General features: G+C 38.8%; 2 protein-coding genes across 4 annotated transcripts in view; one reads left to right on the top strand and one right to left on the bottom strand.

Annotated features, from left to right (window-relative positions):
- Positions 1-13,125, bottom strand: part of KIAA0895 (KIAA0895 ortholog) — a 91,615-nt gene extending 78,490 nt beyond the window's left edge. Inside the window, exon 1 of the mRNA XM_032871600.1 lies at positions 13,033-13,125. Within this exon, the coding sequence (XP_032727491.1) occupies positions 13,033-13,048 (16 nt within the window). The 5' untranslated portion in view covers positions 13,049-13,125. The remainder of the gene's footprint in view (positions 1-13,032) is intronic.
- The window catches only part of ANLN (anillin actin binding protein), a 50,701-nt gene that overhangs the window by 6,544 nt on the left and 18,911 nt on the right, over positions 1-25,246 (top strand). For 2 of the 3 annotated variants that reach the window (XM_032871562.1, XM_032871542.1), the window contains exons 3-15: positions 2,452-2,769; positions 6,575-6,963; positions 8,103-8,328; positions 10,437-10,627; positions 10,910-11,017; positions 15,771-15,897; positions 19,424-19,534; positions 20,138-20,358; positions 21,246-21,391; positions 21,607-21,754; positions 22,423-22,558; positions 23,195-23,377; positions 25,073-25,199. In XM_032871562.1, the coding sequence (XP_032727453.1) occupies positions 2,452-2,769; positions 6,575-6,963; positions 8,103-8,328; positions 10,437-10,627; positions 10,910-11,017; positions 15,771-15,897; positions 19,424-19,534; positions 20,138-20,358; positions 21,246-21,391; positions 21,607-21,754; positions 22,423-22,558; positions 23,195-23,377; positions 25,073-25,199 (2,431 nt within the window). The remainder of the gene's footprint in view (positions 1-2,451; positions 2,770-6,574; positions 6,964-8,102; positions 8,329-10,436; positions 10,628-10,909; positions 11,018-15,770; positions 15,898-19,423; positions 19,535-20,137; positions 20,359-21,245; positions 21,392-21,606; positions 21,755-22,422; positions 22,559-23,194; positions 23,378-25,072; positions 25,200-25,246) is intronic. The other variant, XM_032871552.1, reaches the window with a different exon arrangement.

Below are 25,246 nucleotides of genomic sequence, written 5' to 3'. Positions count from 1 at the left end.
GCCTTAATCTTTTCCCTGAGTATGGAATTGTCTGGAGATAATCATTTTCCTTAGCATAAATTTTAAAAATGCATATAGAAAGAGAGCATCACAGAAGGCAGAAGCAATATTATAAAAGTGATAAGGGCATGGAGCGGGCTCACGATTATTTTGTAAGCTAACCATGGAATGGGAATTTAGTTTCATATAGCTATACATTTTGAAGAGAGGGAATACCATATATATCACATATATTTGGTATATATTTTACATTATGTGGTAAATATATCAGACGTACATGGTATGTATATTACATATGTGGGTATATATATTATATACATATGGTAGTTGGTCAGGAAGACAGAGGCCTAGCTCCAGTCCAGGATCTTTTTCTGTTTTCATTGTGACATAGGTTTATACAATGAAATGTGTATGTACTTTAAAACTAGTGATTGGAACTATGTTTTGATGCTTTGGTGGAAATATTTACTGTTTTATATAAGAATATATTGAATTCTCTATTTCCAAGTGGTGATGCATGTTAAAATAGGAACACTTTCAAAAAATCATTAGATGAGTTAATAAATGAATTACAGAAGTTGAGAAAGTTTCAGAATGTCAATTTGATTAGATTGATGTCTCTGAGGGCAATCACGGCTCCCACATAACAGAACTTTGGGTATTGCCAGAGCGAGAACACTAGGTCAGACAGCCAGGAATACTGGCCTCATATGCAATTTACATTCCTATATTCTAAAATGTTAATTTCCCAGGAGATATATTAAAACTCATTCTTGAGTAGAAATAATATGCCTCATGGTTGGGTAGCTCCTTTTTATTTTAGGCCTTTTTATTTTATAGTGTCCATGGCACGTTAAAATATGAAATGTTATAAAAATATGAAAACATTTGTGCCAATAACTTTGCTTGGTATTAACCAGATAATTGAGTTGCTTTTTTGGTTCCCTGCCTTTCCCAAACCTCAAGCAGGTTCTCTTCTAACCTTGCTTAATATTGTTCGTGGAAGATTGTTTTAAGAAACAGAAAGCCTGTTTCGACCCTTAGCTGTGTCATTTTATGGAAGGTAATATAATTGCTCTGTGCTTGGTTTTCCTTATCTAAAAATGAGGTGATTGGGCTGTATGATCTTAAAAATCACTCAAAATGTTTGTTTATTCTAGGTGTATGCATTTTTTATTTACTAGTGTCTTTTTTTTTTTTTTTTAAGTTTTATTTATTTATTTATTTGTCAGAGAAGCAGGCTCCCTGTCAAGCAAGGAGCCTGATGCAGGACTTGATCCCAGGACCTTGGGATCATGACCTGAGCTGAAGGCATTGGCCTAACCAACTGAGCCACCCAGGCGTCCCTATTTCCTAATGTCTTAAGACTATATAAAGTATTAGTCCTATACCTTGAGAATATTATCTTAATATCTTTTCATTTGGGGGTTTTATTTTAATTAATTAATTTTTAAAAGATTTTATTTGTCCAAGAGAAAGAGGGAGGGAGAGAGAGCACAAGTAGGGGACATGGCAGAGACAGAGGAAGAAGCAGGCTCCCCACTGAGCAAGGAGCCTGGTACAGGACTCCAACCCAGGGCCCTGGGATCATGACCTGAGCTGAAGGCAGATGCTTAACCAGCTGGCCTCCCAGGCATCCCCATTCAGGTGTTTTTTGTTTTTTTTGTTTTTTTTTAAAAGATTTTATTTATTTATTTCACAGAGAGAGATCACAAGCAGGCAGAGAGGCAGGCAGAAAGAGAGATAGAGGAGGAAGCGGGTTCTCCGCTGTCCTTACACTGATGGCTCCCAGATTTGTTTCTTTTTTTTCTTTTTTTCTTTTTTTTAAAGATTTTATTTATTTATTTGACAGAGAGATCACAAGTAGAGAGGCAGGCAGAGAGAGAGAGGGAAGCAGGCTCCCTGCTGAGCACAGAGCCCGATGCGGGACTCGATCCCAGGACCCTGAGATCATGACCTGAGCCGAAGGCAGAGGCTTAACCCACTGAGCCACCCAGGCGCCCCCCCATTCAGGTGTTTTAAACCATAAATTATATGTTTGCTTAAAAAGAAATCTCTCAAGGTGCCTGGGTGGCTCAGTGGGTTGGGATCTCTGCCTTTGGCTCGGGTCGTGATCCCAGGGTCCTAGGATTGAGCCCCAAGTCAGGCTTTCTGTTCAGTGGGGAGCCTGCCTCCCTTCCTCTCTCTCTGCCTGCCTCTCTGCCTGCTTGTGATCTCTGTCAAATAAATTTAAAAAATAAATAAAGAGAAAGAAAGAAATCTTTCATACCAGATTTCTAAGTTACTGAAAGTAGAATTTTACATATTTCTTGTTATAAGGAAAATCATTTAAAGAGAACAGAGAAACATCACGTTTTAGTAATTTGTTAAGTACCTACTGATGGTTTTTCAGGCTATGAGAAATTACAGAAATTTGAAATTTTTGGGGTGGGTGTCATTTTTTTAATCTAGAGAAATCTTGTACAAAACCATCACCATCAAAGAAACGCTGTTCTGACACCACCGAAGAAGTAGAAGTTTCTAACTTGGAAAATGAAAAACCAGTTGAGTCCGCTTCTCCAAAACCCTGTCCTCCAAGTCCTCCGGCTCCCCAGGCGCAGCCACAAGCACCTGCTCCTATCAGTGCTGCAGAGGAGGCCCTGGCCCCGGTGCCCAGCGTGAGGAGGGGGCTCAACTCGAGACTGGAAGCAACTGCAGGGTCCTCAGTGAAAACACGAATGCAAAAGCTGGTAGAGCAGCGGCGCCATTGGGATAATAATGATCTGACAGGTATGAATGATACGGATGGCCTGGTCCTTAAAATCTGTTTCAGTAAGATTGAACTTGGTCGGATGAAAATTTGAGGTATCACTTAACACATGAAAGATCACTGCTTCTGTTTTATCTATCTCCTCAGTATCCATCACTTACAAGTAGTTTGTATATCAATGGGATATTTATCAGTTGATTGTGTTCTCATTGAAGGAGATGCTGCTGAGGTTCTTAGAGCAGCTCACAGAAGCTTGGTCTCATAACAGAATTATACTTGCAATAAGACACAATAGAGAACAAACTATACCCTCGTCATTATTAGCATTGCTGACCTTGAGCTCTGTCTGCAAGAAATCCTATTTTGTGGATTAACTAATTAAATAAATTTGAGTGGTTAAGGTATGTAATGCTATTTAATAGAGGGGAGAGAAAACGTAAACATTTACTGAGCACCTACGACACATGTCTGTCAGGGTGCTGGGAACCCATGAAGTGACCTGATCCTTGCTTCTGTGTTCTCATACTCAGATGGAGAGTCTAAGAGCAAATCAGCAGGGTTATGTGTTCTGTGATCAATTTCGTCTCCTATCTTGTTACAAAAAAAGCCTTGAGATGACTCACAAAAAGAGCTATATTACAAAACAAAAATAAGGAAATTCTTGGGTGAAGAGAAGGAAGAACAAAGAAGGGGAGGGTAAAATGCAGGCATTCAGGTCCTCCTCACTTGCCAGAGTTATGAACTTGCTAGCAGCCAAGGCAAGGAGGTGATACACCATCAATTATTTCACTACTATTTATAAGATTAAAGCAGAACCGTGCTGGAACAAAGACCTAAGAGAACTTTCCTCCCTGGGTCCTCAAAGATGACTTTGTAGAAGGTAGTTCATGTGTGAGGTTACTCAAGGTAGGCAGATGGCCTGGCTCCAAGCTCAGTTGGTGAACACAGTTCCAAAGAGAGCCAGCATTGTACAGTGACAGCTGGGCCTTACCCAAGGAAGTGTTCCTCAAGCTTTGGCTCTCAGCCTGACTCCTGTGTAACAGAAACATTTGGACCATTGGATTGTAATCTCAGGAGCATGCTGGAGCCCTGGGGTGTGCTTATGTCTTTTTTTTTTTTTAATCTCTGTGTTCTACTCTGGTGCGTAGCCAGAATTGAGACCAAGCGATCTGAAGAAATGGATGGGCGACATAAATTTTAGGCAGTCTTTCATGAATGTCAATTCTTTGGTCTGAAAAATGGTAAGTATTGGACAGCAGAGTGTTTTAAGATTATCCTTTTTGGCAGTGATGGTAATTTCAAGAACCAATACTTACTGTGTAAAGTGCTAGGCATTCTAAATATTTTTTGTTCTAATACAGTATAACATTTAATTCTTATAAAAATCTTAAGACATACATACCACTTTTTTGTTCATGTTATAGAAGAGGAAACTGGGTTCTGAGAGGCTAAGATTCCTTACCAGGATCAGCAGCTAAAATTTCAACCTCAGTTGTTGGATTCTAGGGCTCAACCCTTGCCTGCTGTGACCCACCTGATGTTCCCGGGTATGGATCAGGGTGCAGATATCCCATGCGGTCTCTTACACCTAGTGATCTTGGTAGTGGGCAGGGCTAACCGTGCTTCTTTACGATTCCTGGGGAGGCTAATCAGTAAATGTGCCTAAATACAAGGATGTTTCCTTTCTGTTTGGCAAGAAATCTCTATGGGAAGTAGAAAGAGGGTTTAATGATATAATGCATGGTGAGAAGAACAGCCAAGGCCATAAATATTCTAGGGCAGAAAGCATTGCCACAGTGACTTTGAACATTTTGAAAACAAATGTTAACAAATGCCTACCTCAGCCTTGAAAGTAAATCTCATTAAGGGATCATAGCCTGTCTAATTTTAAGCACTAAAACTTGAAAATAAAGTGTTTGTGATGAATGAGTTAGTGTATGCTCTCCAGGACTGTGGGTATAAACCAGTTAAATGAGGGATTATACTAAAATATAACTTAACTGAAGCTTCTTTTCTGATAGAGAATAGTTAGAAGAGCTAGAGGTCTCTTAAGCCCATTCCTAAAATATGACAGTAAAGCTGTCATCTGCTTAGAGCACAGGTCTTATTCTCAGGGACGCGATAGAGGTATGCAAAAGGGTATCGCAGGGATGGTGGTGGTCAGGGAAGCTTTTCTAGGGAAGGCAGATGCAAGACACTGAGGGACTACTGGTTCAGACTGTGGAGAAGGTCTCCTAGGCAGAAGTAACAGGATGCCTAAGAAGCACAGAGATACGTAAACAGAGCACGTACATAAAGAGTAGATATTTTCTGGTAGAAAAGCAAGAGATAAGTTTGGAGAAAGCAGCAGGGTTTAGAGCCTGTGGAATTTAACCAGGAGGTGATGGTGAGATACTGGGAAAGTTTAAGTAGACAAATGTTATAGAGAGATCACTCTGGCATCAGAATTGAGAAGGGATTGAATAGGCCAGAGATATCGAGCAGGGGGAGCAGGAAGACCAGTTAGAAGGTTAATGTTATAATCCTGGTGTGGAATGATGAAGGCCAGGAGTGAAGAGGAGAGGTGGGATCTGTAAGATTTAGGAGGGAGGATCTCTGGGCTAGATGTCTGGGTGGTGGTAGAGTAGAAGGGAGAAGGAGAAAGAGGCCACGATGAGGAGGAACATGTTTGGGGTAGTTTCAGCATCACATACATTATTTGGGGTGCCTGAGGGATAACGAAATGGAAGTGGTTGGTAGGTAGAAGGACCCCATGGAGGATATGGCCCAAGAGCAGAACTAGTAGAGGATGCTGCCACCAATGGAAACACAAGGCCTGCAATGTGTAGTGGCATCTAGTGCCAGCAGCGAAGGCAACTTCAGGGCAGCCGTGGAGGCAGAGGCCAGTTCGGGTGTCTGGTAGTTAGAGAATATTGTGTAGGGCTAGAGGGACAGTAGCTAAAACGGGGTGTATGTTGGTGAGAGGGTGTTTATTTTAGCTCGAAGATAAGACAGAGCTAGAGACAGATGGGCACATCTATGTGCAGAGAAGAAAAGTTTTAGAGGGGTAGAATTGAGAATTCAGGCAGAAGTATAAGGCTTGGACAGTAGGAAGGATACCTCTTCCATTGACTGAATTTGTGGAGTAGTAAGTGCTGTGGAATTTTGATTTCCCTATATGTGCTTTATGCCTACAGGTCTTCATAAGTTAAGTATTACTATTCGAGATCTATCTCCACATGAAGTAACCGTGGGCAACATTTTAGTCTAACCCTGTGCTATCCAATACTGTAGACACTAGCCATATATAGTTTTTAAGATTTAAATTAATTGAAATGAATGACATTTCTTAGTTGCCCTAGCCACATTTCAAGGGCTCACAAGCCACACGTGGCTAGTGGTTACTGTCCTGGATAGCATGGATCTAGAACATGTCCATCATTGCAGGAAGTTCTATTGTACAGCACTGGTCTCATCCATTTTAAAACAAACGTGCCTGTGGAATATGTAATCTTAAATTGTGCGATGTTGTAACATCATGAATTAATTCTAAAATTATGACCTAAGTGTATGGTATCTTCGATCATTCGTAATCCATTAAGAATTAGAAAAAATAGGTATAAGAAGTTCACCTGTTTTTTTTCAAATTTGGATGAAGTATCATCTGATTTGAAAAGACATTGTCAAATTTAAGCAACTTGGTAGTTTGATACAATCAAGAGCTTTTTATTAGTTCTTAAACCTCCTAACTCTTTTTTAAAAGTTCTGAGTGGAGTGATCTTGGTATTACACATATGCATAACTCTTGAACACGGGTTTTAAGTCTTTTTCTGAAAACATTTCCAGATGATATCCCCGAGAGCTCAGTCATCTCCCCAATGCCATCAGAGGAAAGGGCTGACTCCTCTCCCAAACCAGCCCTCTCAGATGCCTCCTCGGCAACTCCAGTTGGAAGAAGGGGCCGTCTGGCCAACCTTGCAGCAACTATTTGCTCGTGGGAAGATGATGTAAATTACTCATCTGCAAAGCAACACAGTGCACAAGAACAGCCTGGTACCACTTGTTTATCCAAATTTTCCTCTGCAAGTGGAGCATCTGCTAGGATCAATAGCAGCAGTGTTAAGCAGGAAGCTACATGCTGTTCCCAAAGGGATGGCGAGGCCTCTTTGAATAAAGCTCCATCTTCGAGTGTTGTGGTTGTATCTCTGAATAATGCTGCAATTTCCAGCTCTGTGGTAAGCAATGCAATATTGGTCTTTGGAAATCATTTTTTTTCCTTATGAGTGATAATGTATATATAGTATTTTATCACATATATGTAGTGTGTTTGTATCTAGTTTTAGAAATTGGTGTCATAGAAAGTAAAAATCCTAAATTTGGTAGCGTAGCCTAAGATAAATTAGTAGTTGACAAGTAAATTATACTAATTTCATATAATTCCAAGGTGTATAATAATGGAATGATGGCTCCTCTTAGTCATCAGGGAGAGCACTGAACATTATTCTCCCTGTAGAACGTTTTATGTATGCGTATAAATCTAAGATATGGAATTTCTCTGAAAAGACATGTAATAAACTAGTAGCTCAAGTTGCTTTCAAAAGGCAAATTGCTGAACAGGATTTTTAAGGGTGGTTATGATAATGTTACTATATATCCTTTTGAAATGTTTGGAAGTTTTACTTTGCACATGAATTACATCATCAACTTTCAAAAATAATCTTAAAAAAAAAAAGTACTTTTCTGAGCATTGTTTTTTAATGTGGAGCCAGGTTTTGGAATTAGATAGACCTGCATTCAATCCCTGCCACATAATTAAAAGTGTAGCTTTGGACAAGTTACTTAATCTTGCAAAACCTTGTTTTCCCATTTGTAAAATGGGAAAAAAGGGGTTATTGGGAGGTTTAAATGAGATAATGTGCATAAAACCTTTAGCAAAGTGCTTGGCACGTAGCACTTAATAATATGTTATAGTTAGCCATGCAGTACATGATATGATTGCGTTGAATTAATATTGACTTAATTAAAATACAAAAATATGCAGTGTGGTCTCATACAGTTAAAATTTATAAAGGTGCTAGTGAGATAATCAGAAAGAAATTGTTATTTAAAAGAGGGAGTGACCCTACCCCTTATATGAAATTACTCCTCAGTGTATTATACGTGCTAAACTACATATTATAATTTTAATAATAGCATTTTCAAAGTTGACTTTTTATCAAACCTTTCAAATTGGTTTGATCTATTAAGGAGAATTTTTTTTTTCATAAGTTTACATAAAGGCTACTAAGCAAATAGAATTAGACTCGTTTTGTTATAAGACTACCTTTTGATATTGTGAATATTGTAGTTTACCTTAAGTGTTATCATGTTTCAGAAAGCTGCTTCTTCCCCAGTGAAATCTACTACAGCCATTACTGATGCTAAAAATTGTAAGGGACAAAATCCTGAGCTACTTCAGAAAACTCCTGTAAGTCCCCTGAAAACAGAGATATCGAAACCAATTGAAAAGTCAACTGTGTCCCAGACAGTTCGGCCCAAAGAAGAATTAAATAGAGAAACTTGTCGGCAGTCTCAATCTAAAGACAAAGCAGCAACATCAGGTTATGTATCTTTTTAAAAAAATCTAGTTAGTGCTGACTCTTTTCAGGGTGTCTGTTCTCAGCATTCTAATTATCTAGTTGTGAATTGCACAGTGTTGGTCTGCATGGCAAGCACGTGAATGTATAAAATGAGACTTCTTCAAATTCAGCCTTAATTTATTGAATGAATAGTCATTAGTGGGGACTTGCCTATTTACTGGTCAAAGTATATAACTTGTTAACAGTTTAAACATGGTTTTTTTCTAGAATGACCATGGTAGATACTTTCTTCTATGCTTTTTGATGGGGACACAGCATATACACCTGGAAATCACATTGTAAGGGCATAATGATGAAACATTTTTGTAAGCAAGAGTGCAGAGCAATGCTTTGCAAACTTCGATATGAAGGCACCCCTAATAGCAAAGGAGAGTGAATGTGTATGTAAATGACTCCACTCCCAATTATATTTGTATATGTGTATATTGTGTGTGAGCATGTACATGTGAAAGTTCAAAATTAACCCCTGTAGTAAAATGATGCTCCTGGAAATCTGTATTCATCCTTTGGGTATTTACACCTTCTGGCTTACCCTACCCTCACATGCTACTGGTTGAGAAACACAGGACTAGAAAATAAGGTTCAAATATATGGAAATATAGTTAATTTTGAACTATATTCTTTTTTTTTTTTTAAGATTTTATTTATTTGACAGACAGAGATCACAAGTAGGTAGAGAGGCAGGCAGAGAGAGAGAGAGAGGAGGAAACAGGCTCCCTGCTGAGCAGAAAGCCCCATGTGGGACTCGATCCCAAGACCCTGAGATCATGACCTGAGCCGAAGGTAGAGGCTTAACCCACTGAGCCACCCAGGCGCCCCAGAACTATATTCTTTTCTCAACAGAACTGCTTTTGAAAGGACTTCTGATTCAAAAATTTTAACTTCTTAAAAATATAATCTCTCTGGATACTGTAGTTCCTCATAAAAGAGAAGTAGACAGAGAAATGAGAGTGGATATCCATTAGTTATGGCTAGGAAACCAGCAATCAGTTTCCAGATGAGCCAAAGTGAGAAGTGACCTGGAGACAATAGCAGCATCCCCACATGGACTAGGACTAGTTACTCTCAATTTTTCAAAGACTTATGGGATTGATAAGAAGGATTTTTTTTTTTTTTAATTCTTGGCTATTGGCTATGCCCAGTATATGTTATTGGGACCTCAGAGATATTTAATTTTTATGTTTCTTTGTATTCTTAAGGCATTCTAGTTTGAGATATGGTATAAAGTGGCACATGGAGTCTTTAAACTATGCCTATAGGTCAAATAGTGCCTTTTACCTTTTTTGCAAATAAAGTTTTATTGGAACACAGCCATGCCCATTTATTTACACGCTGTCTGTGGCTGCTTTCATGCTTCAATGAAGAGTTGAGTAGTTACAACAGTGGTCACATGGTTTGCAAAGCCCAAAATATTTACTGTCTGGCCTTCTGTGGGGAAAATGCTGATTTCGGATAGAGATAAACCTCTTTCTCTATGGTTTCTATCCCATTTGTTCTACTTTAAATGTACCTAATACTATTTCAAATGAATACTCTTTTAAGACTTTGTAGAATCAAGATATCACTTGATAAAGTCAATAATCTCTAATTTTTCTTTTGAGAGAGAAAAAGGATTTAATTCCTAGATTTTCTATTGTACTTCCTAAAACCAAGATAACATAAATTGGGCTATAGAAACAGAATTGGTTGGGTTATCATGGGGAGGACCCTTTGGTGATAAGGGAATACTGTTAATATACATACAGTCAATTTCCAGTCATTTAGGTTCTGCTTATTTAGTTGAAGGGTTTTCTAATTTCCACTGTCCTCTCACTCTGCCTTTTAAAAATTCTTGCTCTTCTTTCTTTAAAGAACTAAATCTAATAAATGAATTTTAAGACACGGAATTAAATAGGATAATATGGTAAATTTCTGTTTTAAAGCTGTTTTCATACTGTTTACTTTCCGAATGAATAGTCTAAGTAGAATCAAAGCATTTTAGAGCCATACTGGATTTTAGAACCTTTTCAATACAAATTATAATTGCTACTTATTTTAAATAGCCTCCAAAATGTGTGTGCTTTCTGTAGGAGGAGCAGGAATTAAGCCTTTCCTGGAACGCTTTGGAGAGCGTTGTCAAGAACACAGCAAACAAAGTCCCGCTCGGAGTACACCCCACAGAACCCCCGTTATCACTCCAAATACAAGGGCCATCCAGGAAAGATTATTCCAGCAAAATACATCTTCATCTACTACTCATTTAGCACAACAGCTCAAGCAGGTCTGGCTTACTGCTTTTAACATTATTCATTACATGTTCTCCACGTAGAACCTAGAAATCAAATTGTGAATTCCAGTATCAGTCTTTCTGACAGAGATAAATAGGATCTTGGTTCCCTGTATCACTTATTTCAAATTAGAAATATTATTGTCTTGTGTTCCATGCATATTGTGATTTTTTTAAATCTCAAACCTGAAGACAAGCAAAGTTTAGTAGTATCTAAATATTATTCTTAAATATACTATTGGCTCTTGTATAAAATAGAGCTTTTGGTGGTTTTAGGAACGTGAGAAAGAACTAGCATGTCTTCGTGGCCGATTTGACAAGGGCAATTTATGGAGTGCAGAAAAAGGCGAAACTTCAAGAAGCAAACAACTAGAAACCAAACAGGTAGTGTAAACAAGAAAAATGGGGGTGACCTTGGTATGGAAGTATTGCCGGGATCAAACTTGTGGTCCTGCATTGTCAAACAGTTCTTTATCCTGTTTCTTTTAACTGTGCCATTTTCCATTCATAAACCCCTTCAATGTTCGTACCCAGTCTGCTTTTCTCTTGTGATGCTCTCCCATTTGGTATTCACTGATGACCTACTTAGAATCAAAATTTTAAAACATGTTCTCATCTTCGATTGATTTCATATTTCTTTTAGTATTCTACTTAGTTGCTAGTTCTAAAATGTTTCTCAGAATCTACTTTTTTTATTAATCATGGTATACTCTCCCCAGATGCCATACTGTTAGACTATCCATAATCCTTCAAGGTCATCAAATATGTCCCAAGTTTCTCTTTGTTTCTGTATCACTTACTGTCAGATTTCATTAATCAGCTTTCAACAAAGTCCCTACTTATAAACTACTTTGTGTTTCATTTACATGCCTACTATGTACAAAATACTGTATCAGGATATACGTTTAAGCTAAAAATAATAGAATTATATTTAAAGTGGGTACCAGTTGAAATAGAAAAATACATTTAACCAGTATTCTCTAAGAAAAACCTATTTAATTGATTTTGGTTTTTATCAGGTCTCTTGCTTAACAAATCGTGTTTCCCAGGGTTCTGACCTAACCCTGTTTTCTTATTTGACCTGGGACATCTCTTCCTTGTCCTCATGAAATGCTAATGTGCTTGGCTGTGTTGTATTCCTCTCTCCAGAACTCCAGGCCTGGTTGGCTGGTAGAGTTCTTTGCACTTCTCACCAGTATATTTTCCGTGTAGCCTCTGTCTTCACCTAGGGCTTCATTCTCTACCTCACTATCTAAAACAGTCTGGGAGTTCTTCCTTGCCTCCTTCCTCTTATTACTGCATTTTCCCCTAGCACGCACTTGAACACATACACATCCAATGTGTCCTCTGCCGTTTCCTTAATCACTTCCAGAGCTTTGTATTGAAAATCTTGATTCTAGTCTGGCCACTCTCCTGTCAGAGCAATTTTATTTTTTTAAAGATTTTTGTATTCATTCATTTGACACAGAGAGAAAGAGAGAGAGAGAACTCAAGCAGTGGAGCAGCAGGGGGAGAGGGAGAGGGAAAAGTAGGCTCACCAAGCAGGAAGTCCGGTGTGGGGCTCAATCCCCAGACCCTGGGATCACAACCTCAGCTGAAGGCAGACGCTCAATGACAAGATACCCAGGCACTGTAAGAAATATTTTTAAAAGGCAGATATCTGTGTATTCCCTTGCTTAAAGGCCTTAGAAAGCTCTCCCTAGCCAGTACCAGAAAACTGTCTAAAGTGCTTGGTGTGCCATCTAGAATCATCTAGAATCTGTCTTCTCACTGCTCTTCCACATGTGTGCGTCAGTCCGGTCATGCAGACTGTTTGCAGTTTCTCAAATGTGCCCGTGTTTTCAGATCTCTTTGTCTTTGCCTTGCTATTTCTCTCTGCAAAGAGTATCTCCATGGTGAGCACCTACTTCATTAGGAGTAGGTCAAGCTTCAGTCCCCTGTGGAAACCCTTACCAGGCCCTTTTCCTCAGGGGCCCGTCTTTTCTCACCTTGCCATCCTGTTGTTTACCGCAGCTGGAATGTTTATCTTTTTGTAACTGTTTCACCTTTGCTTTCCACGAGAGCCTTATCTGTCTTTATCTGTGTTCTTAGTGCTTGGCTCACAGGACGAGCTCCATAAATTTGTCCTTGAAGAAGGAATGAATGAGCTAATCCTTCCCATCAGCATACAGCAAGCTGTTATCTGTCATCTTAAAATAAAAACTACTCTCTGGACCCCCTATTCCCTTCCCTTTCGTTACCTCCTTTTCATTCACTCTTCCAAAAGAGTTATGTCTTGCTGCTTACATTTTTTCCTCCCTTCTCTCTGGATCTCTCCACTCAGGCCGTCACCACTACTTCCTCATCAAATTCACTGGGGCTCTTCGGTAATCAATTTTTAGGCATTTAACTTGACCTACTAGCAGCATTTGGCATTGTTGATTACTGTCTTCTGTTCGAAGCACCTTCTTCACTTGGTTGCCAGTGTATCATATCATGGCTTTTCTGCTTCATCCCTGGAAATATGGGACAACAGTTCTGAAACTGTTTTGTGCTAAATAATTCCTGCTACACTTGCGGAATTCCTCCCCGGATGGCTGCACATTTGCATATAAAGAACATTCTGAACACAGTAACATAGTTTAGGGGTCTGGCTCACTCAGAACTCATCCATGGTCCCCACAGAGGGAGCAAAGAGGTGGGAGGAAAAAGTGATTGAGTGTGGTGTTGCTAGAGTCAAAGAGAGGGGATTGAAGTTTGACCTACTCCTAGTGAAGTAGGAGCTCACCACGGAGATACTCTTTGCAGAAAGGACCTTTCAGAAGGAAGGGATGGTTGCTATTGTCAAGTATCTGTTGTCAAATGTGGACTGGACCGAGACCACTGGGTTTTGGAAGAAAGAGCTTGTTTCTTGGCAAGAGCAGTTTTACTGAAGTGGTGAGGGGAGAATGCAGGTGGTGGTGGGTGAGGAGCGGGGCCAGAGGGTGGATGCAGTCCTCAGACGTTTAATTCTAAAAGGGAAGGGAGAAAGGAGGTGATGGCTGGAAGGGGATGAGGAAGTGAAGTACAGTTTGTGTTTGTGGTTGTGTTTGTTTTTTTCTGAAGAGACTTAAGTCAATTTTAATGTCAAAAGTAAGAGGTTTATAGGGTGCCTGGGTGGCTCAGTCAGTGAAGCATCTCACTCGATTTTAGCTCAGATTGTCACCTTAGAGTCATGGGATCCAGCCCCACGTCAGGCTCCATGCTCAGTATGGAGCCTGCTTGGGATTCTCTCTCTCCCTCTGTCCCTCCCCACTCTCACATGTACGTGCACTCTCTCTAAATAAATAAATAACATCTTAAAAAAAAAAAGAGGTTTATGATAGAGGAATAAGTGATGCTGATTGATAGGATGGGGTAAACCTTTCAGAAGGTAAGACTGGATTGGATGAACTCCGGAGCACCAGGAAGGGAAAGGATTAAGACAGGTTCTGGCTGTGGTAAGAAGGAAGAAGGAAAGCGGTATTTGGGGGTAAGTGATTTTACAACTGTGATGACAGAAAACTGGTAGAATTTCTATCTGGTTACCTCTGTTTTGTTCATCCTTAGGGAAGAGAAGGTGACAGATGTGATACTCTGGAGGATGGGAGGGAGAACTGACCCAGAAAGAGAAGGACGGAGGAGTAGTGTTAAGACTCAAGTGGGGGTATGAGAGCATACAGTCCTAGTCCTCTAGATCTGTCCAAAGAACCTGATATAAACATGGAGAAGGTGGGTTGTTCCAGGGATGGAGTTTGCTAGACATGAGGAATGGAAGTATAGTTGAGGTGAGGGAGATGAAGGTATTGGTGAGATTGCGGTTGAACTGAAGGCTCTAACCAGGATGGAGGTGTAAGAAAATAGGTGGGAGTAACAGGAAGAAAAGCGTCAAATGGCCAGAAGTCCCCATGAGGCCAAAGAGTAGGATCTGGTGGGAATTCCTGAGTAAGAGAGATTGGAGGGTTTGAGGGAAGAGGCTGACTCCAGGGCATGGCTGAATTGGAGCGGTGGTGGGGGTCTCTGAAGTGGAAGCATTTATGCAGCTGAGGGGCCAGGATGCTGGCGAGAAGGTATTTGCGGCTACACAAACCACCCAGAGGATGGCAGGTCTGGGACTGCAGAAGCGGGGATGGCGCGAGCAGGAGGAGAGAATTACTAAGAGCGTGGAATTACCGTTAGGGAGCTGGGAGGGGCTGTCCCTTATGTTGTCAGGGTGTGTATCCCAGAAGACGGTAGGGAAGTTGTGCCTTCCGGGGACAGTCAGGCCTGCAGCGCAACATTCGGTAGTTTACTCTGTGTTCATGCATCAACACCTCCTTCTAACTTGAGAGCCAAAATAGTCTGGAACTAGTTGTGGAATGAGAATATGTGGGTTTGTAAATTGGCCCTCCCAGTTATCGGCCAAGTGTGCAAGTCATTTAACTCCTGTGTGTCTATCTTTTCTTCGGTAGAATGAAGTAATAGCATCTAACTTGCAGGGTTATTGGGAGGATTGGGGAGGCAATAATGTCAAGTGCTTAGAAAGGTGACTGGTGCATATTAGGCTCTATTAAGCATTAGTTGCTGTTCTTTTTACTCTTGTTTGATTATTTCTTCTATTGCTTTAATCATAAAACCCATGATTCAAAAACAATGAATGTTTGTCTCCTACTGCCTTGTCAATGATTAAGAAAGACTCAGATGAGTGATTTTTTTTTTCTTTTTCTTTCCTTTTTTTCCTTCCACATTCTGTTTTTGTTCTTGTTTTCTTTGCCTTTTACCCACTGAGTAAATGTTAAGGGGAATCTTGATGTAGGAACTGTCTGTAGATTTTATAGGTTTGGGATGAGATAAGTGGCCTAGGGGAATTGCTTTTCTCTGCGTGTGGCTTGCACTTTAATCGGTTTATCTAAAACTACTCCAATACAAATTTTCCTTCTTGCCTCCTAGTCTCTTAAAGTACATCCTGGGAATTACAGAGAATACTGAGCCAGCATCTACGGTTTCTTGTGTTCTAAACATGGCTGGGACCTTTCACATACATTATTTTGTTCTGAGGAAGTTTATATAGAATTATGACTCATGTTTGTTTCACTTGATAACATGCAGAAAGAAAAAAATGTATAGTGTTGAGAAATAACATATTCATTTGCTTTTTTAGGAAATTCACTGTCAGAACACCCCCCTCAAAAAACATCCAGCTGTTTCAAATACCCCATCGCTTCCAGTAACAGAAAAGGTGACAGAAAATCAGACACCGGGAAAACCTTTTGACACAGAACCTACAGGTCAGCATTTTTTACTTCTGCTCCACTTACAATGGAGCTTTCCGTCTACTATAGTTTTGGAAATTGCATCGGAAAGCAGAAATACTGCTTTAATGTAAAAAGATAGATTAATTTTTTTATTGCTACTCATTCTTTCATTTCTAGCTGTACAATATGCTTCTTCCTTAGTTCTCCTTTCATACTCAGAATTCATGCTCTTTAGGGGAGGATAAATCACTGTACAACTCTTTTTTTTTTTCCCTGAGAAAGATTCAGTAAGATCTGTTGAATTATGGAGTGTGCATGCTCTTTAATTTATTTTCTTTTTAAGTGTTTCTATAAGTTGAATTCTTAAAACTACCGTGCAAAGATGTATATGCAAAGAGATGAATGACAGCACTGTTTGTGACAGTAATAAAGTGTAAATGACCATCAGCAGAAAACTGTTTGAATAAATGGTGCTAAATCCATGTCCCCACATATTATGTAGCTGCTTAAAACAATAAGTGAGCTTTGTATGAAATGACATTTAACATATCATAGACACTTAAACATTTTTTTGTTTTTTAAATTTATGGTAAAAAACACATTACTAAAATTTACCATCTTAACAATTTTTAAGTGCATGGTTCAGTAGTGTTAAGTACATTCACATCATTGTGGAACAGAGCTCCAGAATTTATTCATCATTAGAATTGAAACTATAGGGACGCCTGGGTGGCTCAGTTGGTTGGACGACTGCCTTCGGCTCAGGTCATGATCCCGGAGTCCCGGGATCGAGTCCCGCATCGGGCTCCCAGCTCCATGGGGAGTCTGCTTCTCCCTCTGACCTTCTCCTTCCTCATGCTCTCTCTCACTGTCTCTCTCTCAAATAAATAAATAAAATCTTTAAAAAAAAAAAGAATTGAAACTATACACATCAAGCAACAATTCCCCATTTCCTCCTCTCCTCAGCCCCTGGTAACTACCATTCTGCTTTCTGTTTCTATGAATTTGACCACTTTAGAAACCTCATATAAGTATAATCATATAGTATTTATCTTTCTGTAACTAGCTTTAAAAAAAAAAAAGATTTATTTATTTTAGAGAGAGAGACCTGGAGTGCAGTGGGGAGGGGTGGAGAGAGAGGGAGAGAGAAACTTCAGCAGACTCTGTGCTGAGCATGGAGCCCAACATGCGGCTCTATCTCATGACCTTGAGATCACAACCTGAGCTGAAATCAAGAGTTGGACGCTTAACTGACTGTGCCACCCAGGCACCCCTGTAACTAGCCTATTTAATTTATCATAGTGTCCTTAAGGTTTATCTGTGTCCTAGCATGTGACCGGAATTCCTTCCTTTTTAAGGCTGAATAATACTCCATCATATATATGTACATTTTGTTTAGCCACTGTCTATCAGTGGACATTTTGGTTGCTTCCATCTCTTGGTTACTGTGAGTAGTGCTGCTAGGGACATAGGTATGCAAATATCTCTTTGAGACCCTGCTTTTAATTCTTGGCATAGACTCAGTAGTAGGGTTGCTATATCATACAGTGGATCTATTTTAAGTATTTTGAAGGAACCATTATACTATTTTCTGTAGCACTCATACCATTTTACCATCTCATCAACACAGCACAAGGGTTCTAGTTTTTCCACATTCTTGCCAACACTTGTTACTTTCTGTTTTTTTTGATAGTAGCCATCCTTAGGGGTGTGAGGTGATAGCTCATTGTGATTTTGATTTCCGTTTCCTTTACAATTAGTGGTGTTGAGCATCTTTTCATATATTTGTTGGCTGTTTCTATATCATCTTTCGAGAAATGTCTGTTCAAGTCCTTTGCCCATTTTCTAATCAGGATATTTATTTTTGTTGTTGAGTTTTAGGAGTTCTTTATATTAACCAAACATTAACCTCTTATCACATACACAATTTATAATATTGTCCTCCATTCTGTAGGTTGTCTTTGCAACTCTGTTGAATATATGCTTTGATGCACAAAAGTTTTTAAGTTTGATATTGCCCCACTTGTCTGTTTGTACTTTTGTGGCCCGTGCTTTTGATGTCGCTCCCAAGAAATTGCCAAATCCATTGTCATGAAGCTTTCCCTCCATGTTTTCTTATAGGACCTTTATAGTTTTGAGTCTTCTATTTGGGTCTTTAATCCGTTGTAAGTTAATTTTTGTATATGGTGTCAGATAAGGGTCCAACTTCATTTTTTGCATGTGAATATCCAGTTTTCCCAACATCATTTGTTGAAGAGACTTTCCTTCCCCACCAAATCATCTTGGCAGCCTTGTCAAAGATCATTTGACCAAATATGTGAGGTTTTGTTTCGTGGCTGTCTATTCTCTCTATTCCATTGGTCTATGAATCTGTGTTTGTGCCAAATGTGTTGATTACTGTAGCCTTGTAATATGTTCTGAAATCTGGAAATGTCAGTCTTTTAATTTTGTTCTTTTACAAAATTATTTTGGATGTTCAAGGTCCCTTGAAGCTCCATATGAATTTTAGGATATATTTTTCTGTTTCTCCAAAAAATGTTATTGATAAGAATGCATTGACTCTGTAGATTGCTTTGGGTAGTACTGACATCTTGACAATGTTAAGTCTTCCAATCCATGAACATGGGATGTCTTTCCAGCTATTTGTGTCTTATTTAATGTCTTTCAGCAATGTTTTGTAGCTTTCGGCATATAAATCTATCACCTCCTTGGTTAGGTTTATTCCTAAGTATTTCACTTTTTTTTTCCCTAAGTATTTTATTCTATGAACAGAGGTAATTTTAATTCTTTTCAAATCTGGATGCTTTTTTTTTTTTTTAAGATTTTATTTATTTATTTGACAGAGAGAGATCACAAGTAAGCAGAGAGGCAGGCAGAGTGAGAGGGGGAAAGCAGGCTCCCTGCCGAGCAGGGAGCCTGATGTGGGGCTTGATCCCAGGACCCTGGGATCATGACTTGAACTGAAGGCAGAGGCTTTAACCCACTGAGCAACCCAGGTGCCCCAATCTGGATGCTTTTTATTTCTTCTTCTTGCCTATTGCTCTTACTAGGACTTCCAAAGCTGTGCTGAATAGAAGAGGTAAGAGTGACCATGCTTGCCTTGTTCCTGATCTTAGAGGAAAAACTTTGAGTCTTTCACTACTGAGTATCATGTTAGCTATGGGCTTTTCCTATGTGGCCTTTGTTATGTTGAGGTAGTTTTCTTATATTGCTAATCTCTTATTGACACTTTTTTTTAAGTGAAAAACAAAATGCAGAACAGAATGCATAGTATGATTACTTTCTGATAAAACAAAAGGATGTTCACATTTGCATACATAGGGGCAAAACTGGAAGAACGAACAGTAACCTTGTAATATTGACATTGCCTTTCTCTTTGGGGAGGAAGAGATAAATGGGAATGTGAAGAGAGGACAGTTGTTTTGGGGGATTCTGTATACATCTCTAGATTTGAAATGCATAGATTTATAATCAGAAAAAAGAATACATAAGATTCTTTCACTGAAAAATTCTAGGTTCTAAACATAAACTAATATGATTTTTCTTACAATTTTTTTAGGTTTCACTGAATGTGAAATGACGAAGTCTAGTCCTTTGAAAATCACATTGTTTTTAGAAGAGGATAAGTCTTTAAAAGTAACATCAGAGCCAAAGGTCGAGCAGCAGACTGGTTGGTTTTTATGCTTTATTTCCTATTAATATATTGGTAGAAGCACATATTCAAATATATAGTGTCCTGTATTTCAGAATGTCTTCTGATTTTGTAATTCTCTCTGTCTCTCTCTTTTAACTAGGAAATACTCTAGCTTGCACAAAGAGATAGCACTGTTAACAGTTATCTTTAGGTCCTAGACCCCTGTGAAAATCTGATTAAGGCTATCACTCACTTTCACAGGGAAAGGAAATGTGTTGTTCTTCCAAACTCTTAGAGGAATAAGTGGCTCTTGAAGACTATTTGGGACCCCTGCCTTAGGTGATGTTACTATTTCCCTATTTTTCACTGCCATGTGAAAGGGAACTCCCCAACAATAGAAAAAGAGTGACTTGAAAGAACATTTTTCGTGAGTCTGAAGCCTTTGGCTGTTATCTTGCCATTTGCATTCTTCCTTAATATTCTTTCTTAAACCCGAAACATTGACTCAACTTTTGACAGTTTCAACCTTTATTGCTTTACTGTATATTTAGTAAGCACATGAACGTGAGATCTGCTCTGCTATCCTTTTAATTCTTAAAGATCTGAGTCACAGAATCTACCTACTGAAATCTTTTTCAGAAGTGGTACGTGAAACTGAGATGAGTGTGGATGATGATGATGATATCAATAGTTCAAAAGTAATTAATGACATCTTCAGTGATGTCCTGGTGGAAGGTGAGCTAGATATGGAAAAGAGCGAGGAGGAGATGGACCATGAAGAACAGGAAGATGCACTGAATATCTCCTCCATGTCTTTACTCGCTCCATTAGCACAGACAGTTGGTGTGGTAAGTCCAGAGGTAAGGAAAGACGGAATGTTAACAGGCCTGCGATACAAACTGTTAGAATGGGATCCCCTTTTGTTTTAGTTGGTACATGGGGATTTGGCCCTCTATAGCCAGGGGAATTCTGGAACTCTGATGTCAGTTCTCTTAAAAGAGAGCTTAAAACGCTTCAGTGGTTTCCTGTGACCTTAGATAAAATCCACACCATGACATGGTTTAAAAGGCCAGATATGTGGGCTCTGCCATTGGCTGTTTTTGGCCCAGGTTATTCAATCTCTACCACAGTTCCCTCACCTGTTGAAGGAGGTTAAAACTAGTTCGGGCTGATGTGAATATTATATCATTAGTATATTAGTATTTAGCACCAGACAGAACTAACGTTTATGGACAGCCAACTACTATTATTAGCTATCACCGTAAATTGAGTAACTGCAGCCTGGGGAGTTGATGCAATTAGAAATACTTTTTAAGAGAGTTGCAGATGTAGGTTTTAGCTATCTTTTTTTTTTAAATATTTTATTTATTTATTTGACAGCGAGAGAGAGAGAGATCACAAGTAGGCAGAGAGGCAGGCAGAGAGAGAGAGAGGGGGAAGCAGGCTCCCTGCTGAGCAGAGAGCCTGATTCAGGGCTCAATCCCAGGACCCTGAGATCATGACCTGAGTCAAAGGCAGAGGCTTAACCCACTGAACCACCCAGGTGCCCCGGTTTTAGCTATCTTTGAACTTTTATTCATTTACTATTTAGGAACTTATTTTAGTTGGGCTTGGTTTTATGATGAATCAGTTGGCGTACTGGATGTTTATTTCCTAATAATAGAGAATTTCTTCATTTCCTCAGAATTATCATTTAGAATCCATGTCATTCATAAAACCTACTAATACCTCGTGTATTTCACTGCAGAGTTTGGTTTCCTCACCGAGACTGGAATTGAAAGACAGCAGTGTAAGTGATGAAAGTCCAAAGCCGGGAAAATTCCAGAGAACCCGTGTCCCTCGAGCTGAGTCAGGTGATAGCATTGGTTCTGAAGATCGTGATCTTCTTTACAGGTAAGAATGTTTCAGAAGGGATTCAGTTACTAAGGGTCATGGTTAGATATAGCAAGTTGTATTATAATGTTATTAATAATTCACCTATAAAACTTTGGAATGACTTTTTTGAGCCTCTCTTTTACCAAATGGCATTTTGCATTCCACCTGTTCAGTAAAAGAGAGTGCTCAATGTGTTGCTGGATTTCTAATAGAGTATACCTTATTTCCTGAAGCATTGACGCATACAGATCTCAAAGATTCAAAGAAACAGAACGTCCTTCAATAAAGCAGGTGATTGTTCGGAAGGAAGACGTTACTTCCAAGTTAGATGAGAAAAAGAATGGCTTTCCTGGTCAAGTTAATATCAAACAGAAAATGCAGGTATGTACTTCTGTGGAAAGGAGCTTTGGAATGTTTTTCTGTACAAGACTGTATACTCCTTAAGGACAAGGGCCCAGCCTTACTCATCTGTATACCCTGAGTGACTAGGGCATTGTCTGATACACTAGAGCTCAGTAAATTGCTCTTGAGTTCAGTGTAACTTGAGAAAGGAAGGGCTTCTCTGTTGGAAATGTTGCTTGTTTGATATTGTTTGATATTTCTGAAATATTTAAACGTTTGTCATAAATATCCTTAAAGTCCAACTATAAGTTGGATGGTAGTGAAGTGTGAAATTTTTTTGCTCTTAGAGGTTCTTATATGCTAAGGAAGGCATTTTTAAAAGTATAAATATATATAATTTAAATAAAATGAATCAGATAATTTCTAAATCTTTATACTTTGTTGAATGTACCCCCAATTATAATTTTAATAAGTATGAGTGGAAAGTCTTCATGAGAAAGACTGTTTATAGTGTAATTATTACAGCGTGTTGAATATTTTTGGTGCATAATGTAGACACTTGAATGGTGAGAAGTGGTGTGACATTTTGACTTTACTCTGGATATTTCGGAAATTATCCAACAGGCTTAGTTAGAACTGAAGTTTCAATAAAGTGAAAATGGCGATTAAAAATGTGAGTTTTTTCTTCCTTTTGTTGGTTTCCCTAGGAACTCAATAATGAAATAAATTTGCAGCAGACAGTCATCTATCAAGCTAGCCAGGCCCTTAACTGTTGTGTTGACGAAGATCATGGAAAAGGGTCACTAGAAGAAGCTGAAGCGGAAAGACTTCTCCTCATTGCAAGTACGTGTGCTACACTAGAATAGGTAGGATAGTTAGAATAGTTAGATAGTTAGATAGTTAGAATAGTCTAGGATAGTTAGAAATATCTATTTTAAAGAAAGGACTTTTTCTATTTCAGTTGATCTGTGTTTTTGTGTGTTTCTTATGGCATTTGTGAATGCTCTGCACTTAAAATGGAGTTTGCACAAAAGGTGAAAGGAATTGGAATGCATTTGAAGAAATGCAGTTGTGAAGAGTATGCCAAAAATGAATATATGAACATATTTGTGTATGTGTGTGTGTGTGTCTGTGTGTGCGTCTGTGTGTATTTGTATACACACACTCTGTCTCAGCACCTAACTATCTTCATGGAGCTAAAAAAAGCGTGTGAGTTTAGTTGTGTATGTGTGTTGAGGGATGATAGGGCATGTTAGTGCACAGAGATTATACCATACGAGAAAACTGGCAAAAAGTTCAAGCATTAAGTTTTAAAGACATTATAAAAAGATGAGCAGTCAAGGTTTTACCCAACTACTACCATCTGTTTTATAAAGAAGCACTGATCTTGTCTTTGATCTTAAGTACATTTTCTTGAGTTGGTCTCATGTACAAACAGTTACAGTTTTCATATTTGTGATATTGCATATTTTTACATAGCTGAGAAGAGAGCACTTTTGATTGATGAGTTGAATAAATTGAAGAATGAAGGGCCTCAGAAGAAGAATAAAGCTGGTCCCATTGCCCCAAGTGAATTTGTCGCATCCAAAGGATCAGTTACTTTGTCAGAAATCCGCTTGCCTCTAAAAGCAGATTTCGTCTGTGGTACGGTTCAGAAACCAGGTATGGTGATTTTTATTTGCATCACTTCTGGGTCCTAGGTTAAATTATGAGCCTTACCTAGATAGGAATTATGCAAATGGGAGCAAGTAGAGCATGCAAAAAGATGCACAGCTTGTATCTTGGGCCTTTAGTTCCTTTAATGAAGATATATTCGTAAAAATAACCAAGGCAAAATTGCATATATGGGGTTGCTGATCTACACGGTAACAGACAGGGTTCTAACTGAAAGGAGGTGAGTTACACATAGGTGTTTTGTTGTTGTTGTTGTTGTTTTAATATTTTATTTATTTGATAGTCAGAGAGGACCAAGTGAGGGGAGAGGGACAGAGAGAGAAGCAGACTCCTGCTGAGCAGGGAGCCAGATGCAGTGTGGATCCTTGGACTCTGGGATCATGACCTCAACCCAAGGCACACATTAGCCAACTGAGCCACGAAGGTGCCCCTAAACATAGTTTTGAGCATAAAGTATTTTCCTAAGATGAGATGTCTTGATACAGCAGATCATTTCAACTTTCATTATTTAGTTTTATTGTGGAAAGTAATGGGACATTGAAGAGAATCTACTTTATTCTGTTTAAAATTCATTCGAGGGGCGCCTGGGTGGCTCAGTGGGTTAAAGCCTCTGCCTTCAGCTCAGGTCATGATCCCAGGGTCCTGGGATTGAGCCCTGCATCAGGCTCTCTGCTCAGCGGGGAGCCTGCTTCCTCCTCTCTCTCTGCCTGCCTCTTTGCCTACTTGTGATCTATCTCTGTCAAATAAATAAATAAAGTCTTTAAAAAAATAAAATAAAATAAAATTCATTCCAAAAATCTTGAATTATTAGTTGTAGAGGTGAAGATGACCACCACAGTAAAGATGGTTCTATTAAAATTATTATTGCCTTTGTCACTCTAGATTGAATAAGTAAACTTTCCTAAATGTGTGTGCTATGATAAATCATAGCAAAGTGGGCAAAGGAGAATATTGCACCAGGATCTGAAAAGAGGGCAGGGTAATTATAGCACACTTAATAAAAATCAAAGTTTCATTAAATTTTGGTGTAGTTCTTTTAAGATTCTTTTATATTTTCATTTGCATGGGCCATTCTGTTTGAGGAGAGGGAGGGCTAGACATAGGTGAGAAGTGAATTTAAGCTACAAGGAAAATAAAGAATGGAGCGTTCTTTAGGAACAAGATAACATAGGTTCTGATTGTCGCTGTTGTCTGATTTTGGTGTGGTCTGGAAGAAATCTATTGGGTAATATAATATGTACCTTGAAACGTGGGTATTTACTAACATGGTGAAGAAACCCTTATGTTTCTATTAGAATTTATCTCCAAGGAACTTTCACAGAAATATAATATTTTAAGGAACATATTGAGGCCTATATTGTTGAACAATATATCGTCAGCTAAAGAATTAGGAATCAATAGGTAAAATTTGAAGTCAGCAGACACTGAGGGATATGGAGTGATGTCATTTCAGTTCATATAAATTATAGAAAGAGACCTTGATGAGGCTTATTGATGATGATTATGACTGTCTGCTTATGGGTCTTACTTAGCTTTTTGTATCTGGAAAGTTGATTTTAGTAATTTTTAGGTAAATTACATAAATCGGTCGCAGTATTAATTTTTCCTTTGGTCTTCTGGAATGCTGATTAGTCAAATCTGACTTTGCTTGTGCTTATTACGTAATATGATTACTTTTTGCAGATGCAGCAAATTACTATTTCTTAATTATACTAAAAGCAGGACCTGAAAATATGGTAGCCACACCATTAGCATGTACTTCAAATTCTCTTAATGGTGATGCTCTGACATTCACTACTACATTTACTCTGTAAGTAAATTAGGCTTTTGATGGTTTAAACACATTTTTCTTTTAAT

The sequence above is a fragment of the Lontra canadensis genome, unplaced genomic scaffold, assembly GCF_010015895.1.
Source record: "Lontra canadensis isolate GAN:19392208 unplaced genomic scaffold, GSC_riverotter_1.0 scaffold2, whole genome shotgun sequence".
NCBI lineage: Eukaryota > Metazoa > Chordata > Mammalia > Carnivora > Mustelidae > Lontra > Lontra canadensis.
The sequence above is the reverse complement of the archived record's forward strand: the minus strand, read 5'-3'. Positions and strand labels throughout refer to the sequence as shown.